The following is a 14,652-nucleotide window of genomic DNA, read 5'->3' on the forward strand; positions in this document are numbered from 1 at the left end:
AGGAATAAAAAGAGCTGAATTCACTTTATAGATTTCTGATGTCTTATAGAGAAATTTAGGATATTGAATTGTAATAAAATAACAGGTAGTTCCAATTACTGTAAATCCTTTAAGTTCCTCCAAAAGTTCAAATAAAAGTCGCAATCTAATGTTTGTATCTATGTAGCTTCATTTACCAAGAGATGAATGAGTGTGATGTAATTAGAGGACAGGCAGGGTAAACCAGTGAGTGAGTGGAGCTGGGTTGGAAAGAACATTAGGGAATCCCTTGGCCAAAAATACTAGAGCAACTCGGGAGGTCAATGCCTTTGATAAAAGCCCATAAAAACATGTGACAAAGTGTTTTAATTTATTAAAGAGCTGTTGTCAGTATTCAAAAAAAAGGGGGTTTTCATTAAAGTAGTTCTTTAGGAAAGAAGAAGCTTGGTTAGTATGTAGTTTGAAATAAGAGGAAATTCATTGGAGTAGTGAAAAAATGTTGTAATTTAACATCTTACGCTAGGACTGTGTTTACAGAATGGGAAGAGGTGCAGACATGGTTCAGCAGTCACAGCTAGGCTTACAGCCATAATGCAAAGGGTGGAAACAATTATACATCTAAGAAATGTTAATCAGATCTTTTTGTTCCTTGATGCTGGGAACTGAACCCTGGGCCTTGTACTTTTTAGGCAAGTACTTTCTACCACTGAACTAAAACTCCAAGTTCCTAAGAAATGCTACAGGGCTTGGTATTAAAGAGTGACAGTAATGGCATATAAATGGGTTTTCTATCAAAAGCTTTTCAAAAATAAGTATATAACATATTATCTGTAACTAAATGTGCAAATATGTGTGTCATGCACAGTAAAACCAAAAAAATAGACTCAAAATTAACAGTTGAATAAACAGGACTATCATTTCTGAAAATGTCAACTCCAACTTAATATTACAGATTTAAGATGGAAGCACGGCGTAGTGGTGCATGCTTGTAATCTCAGCACTTGGACAGCTGAGCTAGTCCCATCCCCCTAAATACTCTACAAATAAGACAAGGAAATGTGTTGTTTACAAAGTATGTGGAAGAAAAGAGAATAAAGGTCTCAGGAAAGCTGAGGCTTTAACTTTTTCTTAAATAATTAAAGAGAAAGTGCTTTGGTTTTAAAAATATTTTTATGGTTCACTGTTTAGTCAGGTTTAGAAGCTTTGTCATAAAACATGCTCTGAATTTGATTCTTATAGGATGAAAATGGCAAACCAGTTAAATCTCAGGGAATTCCTACTGGGTGTCCAGTGTCACGGCCTTCAAATGAAGCATCTTCACCATATCATTCTCGGCGAAAGATGAGGAAACTTCGGGATCATAATGTCCGAACTCCTTCTAACCTAGATATCCTCGAGCTCCATACAAGGGAAGTCCTCAAAAGATTAGAGATGTGTCCATGGGAGGAGGCAAGTATATATCAGGATCAAAAAACCTACTCAGATAGTACATGTATCAATCTGGCTGGTGTCTACTGTAGATTTATAGATAATAACTAATATTTTTGTCTGGGAGACCATGAAATCTAGTCTTTCTAGCCAACAGTGTGGTGTTAAGGTGCCTAGATTTCATTCATTTGTTGACATGTTATTAGTCGGTGAATAAATGTTTACCCAAACATCATGCACTTTGGTTTCTGAAGATGCCAGAACAAGCCGACTTGTCTCTGCTCACATGTAGGTTCTATCAAAGTTTAAGTTGGAAGATAGGGACATAGATAAAATAATATGGTTTCAAGATGGGCACGATGGCACATAACTTGTAATCCTAGCACTTGGGTGTTTGAGGTAAGAGGACCGCTGCAAGTTAAGGCCAACCTGGGCTACACAGTGAAACCCTTTCTCAAACAAACAACAATAACAACAAAATACATGTTTCTAATGCTGAGTGTTTTGAGGGAACACCCAAATAGTAGGGCAGCAGGGAAGTAGTGGCTGGTTGCTTTGCTGAAGTGCTCATAATGCCTTTCAGGGGTTGATGTTTGAACTGACACTTAACTAACAGATGATGTCCAGGGAACACACAGCTTTGAATTAGTATTGCCAGCCAGGGAGGATAAATACTGAAAGCCTGTCCTTGAGCCACCAGCAACCAGTCCAACCCTCAGAACGGGAGACTGTTAGAATAAATCTTTTAAGTTGGAGAAGTCCTGGTATACTGGACAGAGGCAGAAGAGTGTGGAAAAGGGGTACCTTTATAAACCATGCTATTAAGTTTGTGACAGGATTTGCATCATCTGTAATATTTCACCTTAAGCAGAAGATCGACATATAATAGAAAGTATGTTAGAGGTATTGCTGACTTAAAATACTAAAAGTTATATAGTCATTACAACCCCACATAGTTTTATATTTGATAGCATTATGTTGTTTTAAGATTAAACAGTTCTGAACCTACTTAACCCATAGTTATTTTGGGAACTTATTATGAAAGGCTCTAATTATTAAGGGGAAGAAGAAATACTATTTTATACATTAAAAAAGCCAGCTCCGGGCTGGAGAGATGGCTCAGAGGTTAAGAGCACTAGCTGTTTTTCCAAAGGTCCTGAGTTCAATTTCCAGCAACCACATGATGGCTCATAACCATCTATGATGAGACCTGGTGCCCTCTTCTGGCCTGCTGGTTCACATGCAGGCAGAATACGATATAAATAATAAATAAATCTTAAAAAACAAAACAAAACAAAACAAAGCCAGCTCCTCCAGGTGTGGTGGTGCACACCTTTAATCCCAGCACTCGGGAGGCAGAGGCAGGTGGATTGATTTAAGTTTGAGGCCAGCCTGGTCTACTAACTAAGTCTAGGTCAGCCAAGGCTACACCTGTTTGAAAAAAACAACAAACAAACAAACATAATCCCAGCTCCTTTTTATTTGTGGTGACTCTTTGTGCCTGGTTGTAGCAGTGTGGATACAGACATATTGGTGGGAATGAATGAGGTCAAGGTTTGGGTGAGTGAGAAAGCTGACAACTGTACTTCATTAAGTGGAAATAGCCACGGAACATGAGACTGCCTAAGGCCCTGTGACAGCACTTTAGTATCTGCAAGAAAGGCCTATATTTGGACTTACTTTATGTAGATTTTGCATTTTATATTAAAAAATGTGTTTTATTACTAAATGGTTCTGCTGTATGTGTTGGAATGAAGAGCTCTGGGTTATGGACACTTGAGATCTCCTCAAGCCTAGCTGGCTGCCCATCCTTTACAAGGCAGGATCACAGGAGAAGGGGCAGTATGCAGTCTTTTTCATTTCGGTGGGCCTACCTGAAGGTGGAGATTAAGTCAGTTCTACTTTGTACTTTAAGGACATATTGAGCTCTAAACTGAATGGAAAATTCAACAAACACCTCCAGCCATCTTCCACGGTACCTGAATGGAGAGCAAAAGATAATGATCTACGATTACTGCTGACAAATGGAAGAATAATTAAGTATGTAAAGTAGATCAATGTATTAGATTAATTTTTGGTGGGTCCCCTTTTGTTCATTTAACCCCTACATTATTGCACAGCCACTTGTTTTAGAGGAAAGGGTCTCAGTTCTCTGCTGTGTCTGAATGGAGGGGAAAGGAATTTAGAGCCTTGCTTTACTTCTGAAGCAATTATTTTTCCTCCATGGCACAGAGATGAGAGACAGCTATTTGCAGATCGGAGTCTTTATACAGCAGATAGTGAAAATGAAGAAGACAAGAAACCAACAAAGAAGGCAAACATGAAGACAGAACAGAGCTCAGGAAGAGAGGGGATGGGAAGTGAAGGATCTCCAAGACCACTTAACAGTATGTTTTTTGTCCTTTTGCTAATATAGCAGTAGGTAACTTTCTGTAGGACTGAAAATGCATTTATAATACTGCTGGAAAATATGAAGTGTGTTTGAGTAGTTCATCATAGGAAGTGCTAAATGTGAATGCCAAGTAAAGTACAGTAGCGAGGGACAGACTACCAGTGAAGGGGTGTGTGATGGTCAGCAAGACCCAGGCAGAGTCGCCTTTTTAAAAAAGGCCATTTAAAAGTTCATATAGTTTATGGCCTCTATTCTCCCAAATGAGTTTCAAGTTTAACTTAATTTCACATATGCTAACATGTCTTTGGTTGGCTGATCTGTATATTTAGTGAGAATCCGAGTAGTACGGTGCCATTTGATTGCTTGTTGACAGGAGGCTTCTGTGTGTTAATTATTGTCAAGTAAGTAGTAATAGGTATCAGACACTGTAGTAATAGCACTTTCTCCTTGAAGTCTTTTTTTTTTTTTTTTTCTCCTATGAACACCTGCAGGCCAGAAGAGGGCATCCAATCTCATTATAGATGGTTGTGAGCCACCATGTGGTTGCTGGGAATTGAACTTAGGACCTCTGGAGGAGCAGTCAGTGTCCTTAACCTCTGAGCCATCTCTTCAGCCCCCTCCTTGAAGTCTTTATTCTTTGGATAAAGTCTTAATTCCTGAACAGTTTTCAAGAACAGCATATTGCTTTCCATTTAAAAAGTAATTAGAATCAGGGCTGGGGAGATGGCTCAGAGGCTAAGAGCACTGACTGTTCTTCCAGAGATCCTGAGTTCAATTCCCAGCAACCACATGGTAGCTCATAAACATCTATAATATGATCTGATACTTTCTTCTGGCCTGCAGGTGTACATGCAGGCAGAGCGCTGTGTGTGTATATAATAATAAACAAATCTTTAAAAAGTAATTAAAATCAATATTTTATTTTTTGATGAGTACATTTTCTGCATAATGAATATTATTGAATTCATTTTGAGTATCTCAGTTTCCACCAATTCCCAGTAAGTGTGGTCCTCTGGTTGGTAACACTGCCTTTGTGCATATATCATGAGAACTGTTATGCAGTAGTGCCCGTAGAAGATAAAGGGAAAACCAAGGGAAAGGGAAAGTCAGAAGCAGCTTGTAGTTCTTTTTAGTTTTAAAGGTTTTTATTTTATTTTCTGGAAATAGAAATATCACAAATATTTTAAGGACATACATCAGTCAGTCTTTATCTTAGAGAGAAAAAGATGGGAAAATAAAAGCAGTGAGAAAAGAGAGAGTGGGGACATTGAAAGATATCTTGAAAATGAGTAGACTTTAGGGACTATGACATTTCTTATCCTTTCCCTTCTTCACCAGGAATCTTTACAAGTGTGAAATCAGAACTCAGGAATAGAACATCAGAATATTCTGATGTTTCTGATTCAGAAGACTCTGGACCTGATTGCACTGCACTGGTATGCTTGGAAACCCCAGGGCTTATGTGTCATTTGATGGGATCATGAGTACCCATGTAGCTTCATCTGGAACAGAAGGTTGATGACAGCGTGTCTCTGGTCTGTGCAGCACAGGGTCTCCCTGTGGTGTTACTATATGTGAACACCATCCTGGGACTGGTCACATTCATAAGCAGGTTTTATGTGTTTTGTTTTGATTTTTTGGCTCTGGTAAGGATGGCGGGAGAATTCTGCTGCTTAACACTAAAGTTGTAGTGTGGTTTTTGTTTCTGAAGAGTTATATTGTATTTTACCTTTAAGTGTGTAACTATATGTTTTGTATTCAAGTGGTAGGTAACTATAGTTACTAGAGAGTTTCAGATTTTGATGTGAAATACAGAAGTAACTTTATGATAATTAAGATTCTAACATCTAACTGGGCGTGGTGACGCATGCCTGTAATCTGAGCACTTGGGAGGCAGAGGCAGGCAGATCTCTGAGTTCAAGGCCAGCTTGGTCTACAAAGCGAGTCCAAGACAGCCAAGGCTACACAGAGAAACTCTGTCTAGAAAAGATTCTAACTTCTAAAACAGATAAACTCTTTGATTAGTGAGTACAGCCTTGGTCAATTTCTTTTTAGCTTTGTTTCCATTTAATATATTATTTCAGAAAATTAATTTTGCCACTGAAGATTCTGAAAGTTCAGGTGATGAAAAGAAGCATGAAATAACATCAAACTTTAAGGAGGGATCTGATATAGTGAGGAACCTCCTTCAAAAGAGCCAGAAGCCATCTAGAAATGAGATTCCAGTTAAAAGGTAGGCTTGCAGGTGGGAGTAGGAGTTTTACATTGTAATGTAAATGCTGTGAAAACACTGTTTAGTTTTTAAATTTACTGAATATCTCATCAGAAAAATACATTGTTCTTTTAAATCACCTGCTCCTTAGGGAGTGTCCTACCTCGACGAGCACAGAGGAAGAAGCTATCCAGGGCATGCTGACCATGGCAGGGCTGCACTACTCCATGTGTGCACCCAGCACAGGCTGCAGTGGTGACAGGAACTCTGTCCAGGATTCCAGAAGCTGCCACAGCAGTCACTCTGAGCTTAGGCAGTTGTACCGCTGCGATAAACCAGTGGAATTTGGTAAGAAACAGAAATACCAATCTATGAAAAGTAATACATGACTCCAACTTAACTGTGATCCTAGGTGAGGTTAGAATGAATATGAATAAGGACTGTTTACTATAAGAAATACTTTTTTATATAGTCAGGCAAGATTCAAGCATAACTCAAAATGAAGGTCCGTAAGGTGGCTCACTGGGCTTGCTGCCAAGCCCCTGATAACCTGAGTTTGAGCCCCAGGACCCAGATGGTAGAAGGAAAGAACCAACTCCCACAAGGTGTCCCGACTTCTATACACATGCTGTGGCATATATGTACCTACAAACAATTAAAATATAATTTAAGTGTTAAAACTCAAAATGTAAATGACATGGGGCTGAGTATTGTGTTCACAGGCTTAATTCTTGTTTTCCTGTCACCAACTATAAGAGCTCCCAGAATGAAAGGGGTGTCTACCTGGTCTGCAGAATCGGTTCACTTTCCTTGTAGGAGAGGAGAAACAAGTTTTGAATAGTTTTTATTTTTCTTTCTGGTCGAGGCTTTGTTTTCCTCAAACTCTTTGAAAAGGAAGTATTAGGAAAAGAGCAGACATAGTCAGTCATGCTGCCTAGTGTTTCTTCCCTGTGCTTTCAAAGAAAGAAATTCCCTAAAATCTTAGGATTGAGGGGGAAAATGTAGCAGCTGTGTTAATTCCCACATAATTAGGATCATCTGTGCACCAGGACCTTGACCTCCATTTTACATGAACAGGAAACACTATTTGATGGGGTTAATTTAGCTTGCACACATTTTACATTGTGGGAATTTGAATCCAGGCCCACTTGATCTCAAATCTTTGCATGTTGTATAAGAGCAAACTAAGGCGTGGAAAAGTTGTATAGCTTGTCTGAGGTTGCATTGGTAGTTGGAAGAACCCCAACTTAAATCTGGGTTTGCCCGTCTTTCGCTGTTCCATTTTGCCTTCCTGCACTCTGTTGGGTCCCTTAAAGCAGGAAAACACATGCTTTCGTCCTAATGTAATATATGCCACTTTAGAGACACGTGTATTGCATTTGGTCTACATCAGCAACACCTGGCCATAGGACTTGACAGTAGGTCTTCTAGCATCTAGCACAAAACCCCTACAACCTGTGTTGTAAAGACAGTTTCAAGAAAACTGAAAGAATTAGCAAGTTTGGTTGTGAGTTGTTAACTATGGGTTTCTGTTTGTTTTAAGGAGTGTAGTGAAAGAAAAGGTATGTGAATAAGTAGTTAATGTCAACATACATTTGCTTTCATTTGTAAGCACCAGGCTAGTTTTTTTTTTTAAGATAAGTTTGTGCAAAGATAATTTAATTAAAATTTCTTTCTAGGATATCATGCCAAGACTGAAGACCAAGATTTGAGGACTTCTTCCTGGACTAAACAGTTTGATAGAACTCCTAGACTTAATACTCAGGTATATTCCATAGTGGAAGTATAAAGAAAAGATTTAGAATATTTAAAATTGTTTTTGCTTTCTTTTTAAAACTTCTTCTGTTTAATTCTTTTCTCTTTTGATGTTGGTCATGACCTCTCTGGTTAATTTCAGCATTTTTTTCCCTTACTAATTGACTCAATTATGTTAAGAGTCTGAGCCGGGCATGATGCCTTTAATCCTAGCACTCAGGAGGCAGAGACAGGTGGATCGCTGTGAGTTCGAGGCCAGCCTGGTCTACAAAGTGAGTCCAGGACAGCCAGGACTGTTACACAGAGAAACCCTATCTCAAAAAACAAAAAAAAAGCAAAAACAAACAAACAAAATCCCAGGAGTGGGCCCCAGATCTTGGAATTTTTCTAGTAAACAAATAAAGTAGAGATGACCCTTACACAAGCTAAGTTCTAAAAATATGGGAGCCAGGGGTGGCGGCACACGCCTTTAATCCCAGCACTCAGGGAGGCCAGAGGCAGGTGGATCTCTGAGTTCGAGGCTGGCCTGGTCTACAGATGAGTTCCAGTACAGCCAAAGCTACACTGAGAAACCCTGGCTCAAAACAAAAAACAAAACAAAACAAAACAAAAAAAACAAAAATCAACCAAACAAAATATGGAGGGCCTTGTTGTAGTAAATAAAAAGGGTATTAATGTTTATTATTAATTGCCTATGATTATTTGGTGGTTATTATTAGCCTGCTACCATATTAATAAAAGACAACAAAACCTTATAGAGTTTTAAATAAGCCTTATTTCACCTGGGGCTGGGCAGATGCTATGCCCTAAGCTGCCTTGTTACCTCTCAGCCCCACATCCCAGGCCATTTGTGTAAATCATTCCTATCTGGGCTACTTCCCATCCAGTATCCCCATACATGCTGCACATGTTTCCGTCTGGGCTGTTTTCTCCATGCTAAACCAGAGTAAATTCCTCCTGGCCACGTGGTTCTCCATGTTAACTTGTGTCAGTCCCGCTTCCTTTTTTCCCCCTTTCGTTGTCTCTCACCTTCCCATGATCCTTCTGTCCTCGAAGCCTGGGAACCTTGGCCATGCCTACTTCACTTCTCCCGTGCCCAGGTTTGTAGGCATTTTATTAGTCAAACAGGAATTATTTGGAGGCAAGGTTATACAGCAACATTTGGGGTACAAGATAGTCTGCTCATAAGAGATAGCAAGCCGACCTCAGGTGGCAAAATAATGAACAATCAAATACAAAGCACCAAATGGGGCAGCAAGATGGCTCAGTTGGTAAAGGTGGCCCACCTGACCTAGTGGCCTAGGTATTCCTGGGACCCACATGGTAGAAAGAGAGAACTCACTCTAGAAATTGTGAAGCAAATTTTCTAAAAAGGCAGTACATTGCATTGAGAACCATGATCAGCCAAGGAAACTGTGGGTCCATTGCATTTATTTCAATTTTCTTGCCTATTGTGGGATAGTAGGCAGTCCCAGTTTTGACTTGACTTAATGAACTTCAAAATGTAAGTAGTAGGAACTAATCTTCCAAACCGTTGGGTCTGTTATAGACTGAATTCACCATCACGAAGGGCAGGGGTCTGTTGAGCACTGCTGAGACTGAGGGCCTGGGTTTGATACCTGGGGCCCAGCCACATGGTGGAAGGAGAAGGCTAACCTCCACAAGCTATCATCCGGCCCCCATGCATGCACCCTGATATTTGGGCAGGCACATATGCACATGTGATAGAAAAAGGGGGTGGGGAAGGAAAACCAAAATTGAGTAGTTTATTTCCTCATCTTTGTTGATTTTGCTAATGCAGAGAAAGCTTAAATACCTCATTTATCTGAAATTTGAAGAATTCAGCTGCATTTCTTTCCTTCCTTCCTTTAGGACTTAAGTAGAAGCCAGAAATACATCAAAAAGGAAAGCTCTTCAGAAATCAGTCAGAAGGCACAGAGCAGGCATTGTGTGGACAGCAATAACTCAAGCATTCAGAATGGAAAGTACACACTGAATCCCAGCTTGGCTTCAGGGCCATGCCAGATAAGCAATGGCAGTCTAAGCCCGGAAAGGCCTATTGGCGAAACTTCTTTTTCAGTGCCCCTTCACCCCACCAAGAGACCTGCATCAAATCCACCACCTATCAGCAACCAGGCAACAAAAGGTAACCTTTATACGTTTGCAGGTTAAGTGTATTTGTAACTCTGTGTGAAGGTAGTGGTGGTGGGTAGGTACTCTCTCTAAACCAGTGGTTCTCAGCCTTCCTAATGCTGTGACCCTTTAATATAGTTCCTCGTGGTGTGGTGACTCCCAGCCATAAAGTTATTTTCATTGCTTCTTCATCACTGTAATCTTGCTACTGTTATGAATTGCAGTGCAAGTAGCTGTTTTCTGATAGTCTTAGGTGACCCCTGGGAAAGGGCTTTTCAACCTCCAAAGGGGTTGTAACGCAGGGGTTAAGAACCATTGCTCTACACTCATTGTCTGCATTATGGACAACAGCATGATAGCAATGGGTATGAGAGGATACTTGAGCGGACCGTAAAGGAAAGGAGTGCCTTCCAGAGGCTTAGGAGGAAGCAGATTCTTAAAAAGGATGAGGCGTTGCTAGACTGAGTTAAAGGAAGTGACAGAAGAAACAGGAGAGAGCATGACCTGAGGTGATGATGGTTCATGGGGAGGGAATCAAGTCGCAATCCACTTCCTTGCGTTTCTGCAACAAATTGAGACTATGTTTCAATAGTTTAGAAGGACACTGGCTTTCTCTTTTTGGGTTTAAAGTGTGAAGCTCAGAGACGTGACTGCTTTTGGAATACTTAACCAGCTTGTTTACTACAAGCTCTCTAAGTCTTAAGTCTTCCAGATATCACATGACAAATACACTTTTTATGAGTATTAACAGTGTTGTTGGTGTTTTATAGGTAAACGTCCAAAAAAAGGAATGGCAACAGCCAAACAACGTCTGGGGAAGATCCTTAAATTGAACAGAAATGGCCATGCACGTTTCTTCGTGTGACAGAGCTACTTTTGCAGTCACTCTTCCCTTTGGAGGGCAGTCTTGGGGTGTGGGAGCCTGGAGTTTCCACCATCCCCTGCTTGGAGCAGTTTGTGTGTACAGTAATACTGCCCGGAACAGAATGGACCTGATGCTGCATTTTCACTGTGCCACACCCACTCAGCAATAACCCTTTGGACCTGGTGGGGGAGAGGAAGGAGGAGGGTAGAACCTTAAAAAGAGACCTTGAACTGTAAAAGGGTCTCTTGTCAGGGCTTGAATTTAATTTTGTTGTTGGTAGTGTCTTGATTTATTTTCAGTAGTAGGAGAAAGAATTATCAATAATTTATTTAACAGATTTTTTTTTAAAGTTAACAGCTTTTAAATTCTTTTTTAAAGCTATTTATTTGGAAGATTTCTGGAGAAATATCTCACTAATTTAGATTTAAGAATGTGAAGGTTTTTAAATTATTTTTGATAGTGTGTGTGTTACATGTGGGGAAGAGCCACAGTAACAGTAGCTAGTCTGGACTCTTAAATTTGATATTCAGGTTAAAGTCTTAAACAGGGATTTGATGCATTAATTATTTTAAATTAAGATGTATATGAAATCGTTTTATTTTATATATTTCGTGTGTTTTTTATAAGCTATTAGCTTCGCTTTTGCTAACATCCAAGGTGCATACTGTAATCCAGGTTGATTCCCTTACACCCCACCTTTTCCTCTGCACCCCCGCCCCCCCCCCCAATGTTTTGAGATGACCCAAGACTCTTCTCTTTGCAGGGAAACACACCTCATAGCCAATGTATAAGAACCACATAAAGAGTCCTCATTTCTCATTTCTTTTGACATTGTGGTTTTCTTCTACATGTAAAGAAACAGGCTTGTTTCATTTTCATTTTTCCTGATGATATCTGGTCCCAAAGAGAACAGCTTTAATATCTTTTCCCTGCTTATGGGGAAAGTATAAGTTTGGTTAAAATGTCCTATTTGTAGATTTTCCAAAAACCTTTATAATTACAGAGGGCCTTCTTCAATACTGCTGTTGTTGGAAGAGCCAACATCTACCACAGGTTATATCTTACCATGCTTTTATTATCTAGACATATTTTTTTTAAAAATACAGTTTGATTTAGGATGTTCAAATCTGCATAAAAGCCAGAATACAATAGGATTATACTATATTAAGTTGTAAGTAGCAAGCATGTTGGAATAGATTCGTGTGTGTGTGTTTTACTTTTTTAATTTTATGAATTATTTCAATACAGATTTGGAGTAAAATGGGTGCTTTTTGCAGTTTCTTCCATCTGTCTTAGGCTAGTGGCACATGGAGGTTAAGTGTCTGGTTGAACTTAATTAAGATAATAATTTATCTCCTTTATGTACAATTTTTATAAGTGCAAGTTTCCACTTATAATAGCTTTTAGTCTTCCCATTTTCCCCTCATGGCATAAAAATGATATTGGGGGTTTGATGGTATCACATTTTACAAATTCTTACAAAGACAACATAGGCAAATAACATGAAGTTTATTTTTATGGAGAAATACGCCTGTGTAATGGATTGTCTTGTTTTCACTCAGCAAGGTAGCTAGACTTTTTCTTCTGCATTAAGCATTAAGTTTAGAGAAAAGAATTATGTACCATTATCTTTCCTAGTTGCATTGAAAATATGTATCTCCAAAGAGAAATCTATCTATCTATCTTTCTTCCTCCTCCTCCTTCCATTTTTGGTTTTTGGTTTTTTGAGACAGGGTTTCTCTGTGTAGCCTTGGCTGTCCTTGACTCACTTTATAGACCAGGCTGGCCTTGAACTCACAGCGATCCACCTGCCTCTGCCTCCTGAGTGCTGGGATTACAGGTGTGTGCCACCACGCCTGGCTTCTTTCTTCCCCGCCCCCCCCCATTCCCCCCAGACAGAGTTTCTCTGTGTAATAGCTCTGGCTGTCCTAGAACTCACTTTGTAGTCCAGGCTGGCCTCAAACTTATGGATATCTGTCTGCCTCTGCCTCCCGAGTGCTGGGATTGAAGGCGTGCACCAACACACCCAGCAGAGAAGTATTTGTTATTCTGTCTCTCTGTTTCCTCTCCCCGCCCCTTATTATTTCATGGGATAAGGAAGTTACAAATTCACCTTTTTGGTCCAGATTGCCTGGACCAAAGATTCAATCTTATTTTGGGTGGCAGGAAGAAGGATTTTCATGGAATTCTTAGTATTTCTAGACAGTACCCCTAACTCCTGCCTACACTATGCCATAACTAGTGGAGAGAAGGATGCAGTCATCTGGTGGTTGTATCTCAAGATGCAAAAATCTGGATTTGTCTGACTGCTTGCCTTTCCACACTGTATCACTGTGAGGTCTTAGAGGTTTTATTGTTAGAACACACATTTTTATTTGGGTTAAGAGATAAGAATGATTAGGTCAGTATCTATCCTGTGACCTTAGGCTGATAAACACTAATTTTGAGTTGCCAGTATATGGAATTTTTAAGTGACTATGGATTCATTTTTTAAAAATCATTTTAGCCCACTGACTAAATTACAAAGCTTTTAGCTAGTTAATATAGCCACTATGAGAGAATCCATGTATCTTTTTCTGATTTGATAAAAATTTAGCCATAGGAGTCAGTGATTTTTCTAGTCAAACCTTATAAAGTTCCCTAGCTGTGATGTGTTCTTTTATCTCACAGAAATGGCTGGACTTTGAGGTGTGGCTACCGCTAAGATTTGGGCCCAACAGTAATAGGTAGCTTCAGTCTTTCTCATAGTCTCATTTATAGCCAGTATACCAGAGCTTAAGAAAACAATGGTGATAGCATTTAGTTAAAAGCAAATAAAATGTGTAAAATTGAAAACTAATGATTTAACACATGCAGCTTTAATTGCAGTAGTGAGCCTGTCTTAATTCAGCTAAGTGACCCTTAACCTGGGATCTACTGTACTGTAATTCACAGAATTATATAATATTATGCTCCCCAGTATTGGTGAATCATTAACAATATAAAACTGGCAGCTTAGTAGTTCAGGATCTTTGGAATACTTTGAAATTAATAAAGCTCCATTTTTAAAGCACACAATCCAACCACGTACTGAAATCACACACTTAGACGAGACAGACAGTCCATCTATATTGGTAAATACTTAGCTTGAATACTATTCTGTGTTTTACTAATTCTAATTAATTCCTTTTGAGTGTATTTTTCTCTATTTATTCATATTAGATCAGCAGGTATTTATCAGCCTTCTACTGTGTGCCCAGAACTAGTTAGTACTGTAGGGGAATCTCAATTTCAGTTTTTGTCTGCCTGTGAAGGTGTGTCTTCTCCAGAATGTTAGCAGTATTGTTTTAGTTTCTAAGCAAACTTGAGCAGAAGGTGACCCATTTGTAAACAGAACAAAGCAAACTAAAAAAGTCCAACTTCATTAGTTTCAGTTGAGATGTACCACTGTAGAAGTGGAAGCATTTAAAAATAAAAGACCCATGTTCTTTAATTTTTAAGAAGAATTCCACAAGTTAGCCATTTCTGTTGGTAACCTAAGGATGTGGGATAGCTCAGAAGGAAACAAGAGACCTGCATTTTAGTCCATGTTTTGCCTCTTAGGTCAGTCAAGCAACCCTGAGTCAGTAAATTACTCTTAAGTCTTATTTCTAAGCCCTAGTTTTCCCTGTTTCTAAGTTTGGATAAAACTACTTAGTGATAATCAGTGAAGAACAATATTCTTGAGCTATTACGTCATGCTTAGTTAACTATTAAATTACAACTGATGATGAATGCACCTGTAGAGGAAATCTTAAATGAAAACTGCTTCTATTTATCACACTTACTTGATCTCAAATATATGCCCAGGGTGTGCTACCTAAAAACCTGAAACATTCCAAACAAGGTGCTGAATTAGAATCAGGTTTT

The 14,652-nt window shown here is 39.2% G+C and overlaps 1 protein-coding gene across 1 annotated transcript in view; it reads left to right on the plus strand.

Annotated features, from left to right (window-relative positions):
- Positions 1-12,574, plus strand: part of Kdm7a (lysine demethylase 7A) — a 64,018-nt gene extending 51,444 nt beyond the window's left edge. The window contains exons 12-20 of the mRNA XM_051151682.1: positions 1,219-1,428; positions 3,323-3,447; positions 3,640-3,794; positions 5,138-5,235; positions 5,884-6,032; positions 6,163-6,359; positions 7,691-7,776; positions 9,639-9,912; positions 10,670-12,574. Of these exons, the coding sequence (XP_051007639.1) occupies positions 1,219-1,428; positions 3,323-3,447; positions 3,640-3,794; positions 5,138-5,235; positions 5,884-6,032; positions 6,163-6,359; positions 7,691-7,776; positions 9,639-9,912; positions 10,670-10,764 (1,389 nt within the window). The 3' untranslated portion in view covers positions 10,765-12,574. The remainder of the gene's footprint in view (positions 1-1,218; positions 1,429-3,322; positions 3,448-3,639; positions 3,795-5,137; positions 5,236-5,883; positions 6,033-6,162; positions 6,360-7,690; positions 7,777-9,638; positions 9,913-10,669) is intronic.
- Positions 12,575-14,652: the final 2,078 nt, after the last annotated feature.

The sequence above is a fragment of the Acomys russatus genome, chromosome 10 (genome assembly GCF_903995435.1).
Source record: "Acomys russatus chromosome 10, mAcoRus1.1, whole genome shotgun sequence".
In the NCBI taxonomy this organism is placed as follows: domain Eukaryota; kingdom Metazoa; phylum Chordata; class Mammalia; order Rodentia; family Muridae; genus Acomys; species Acomys russatus.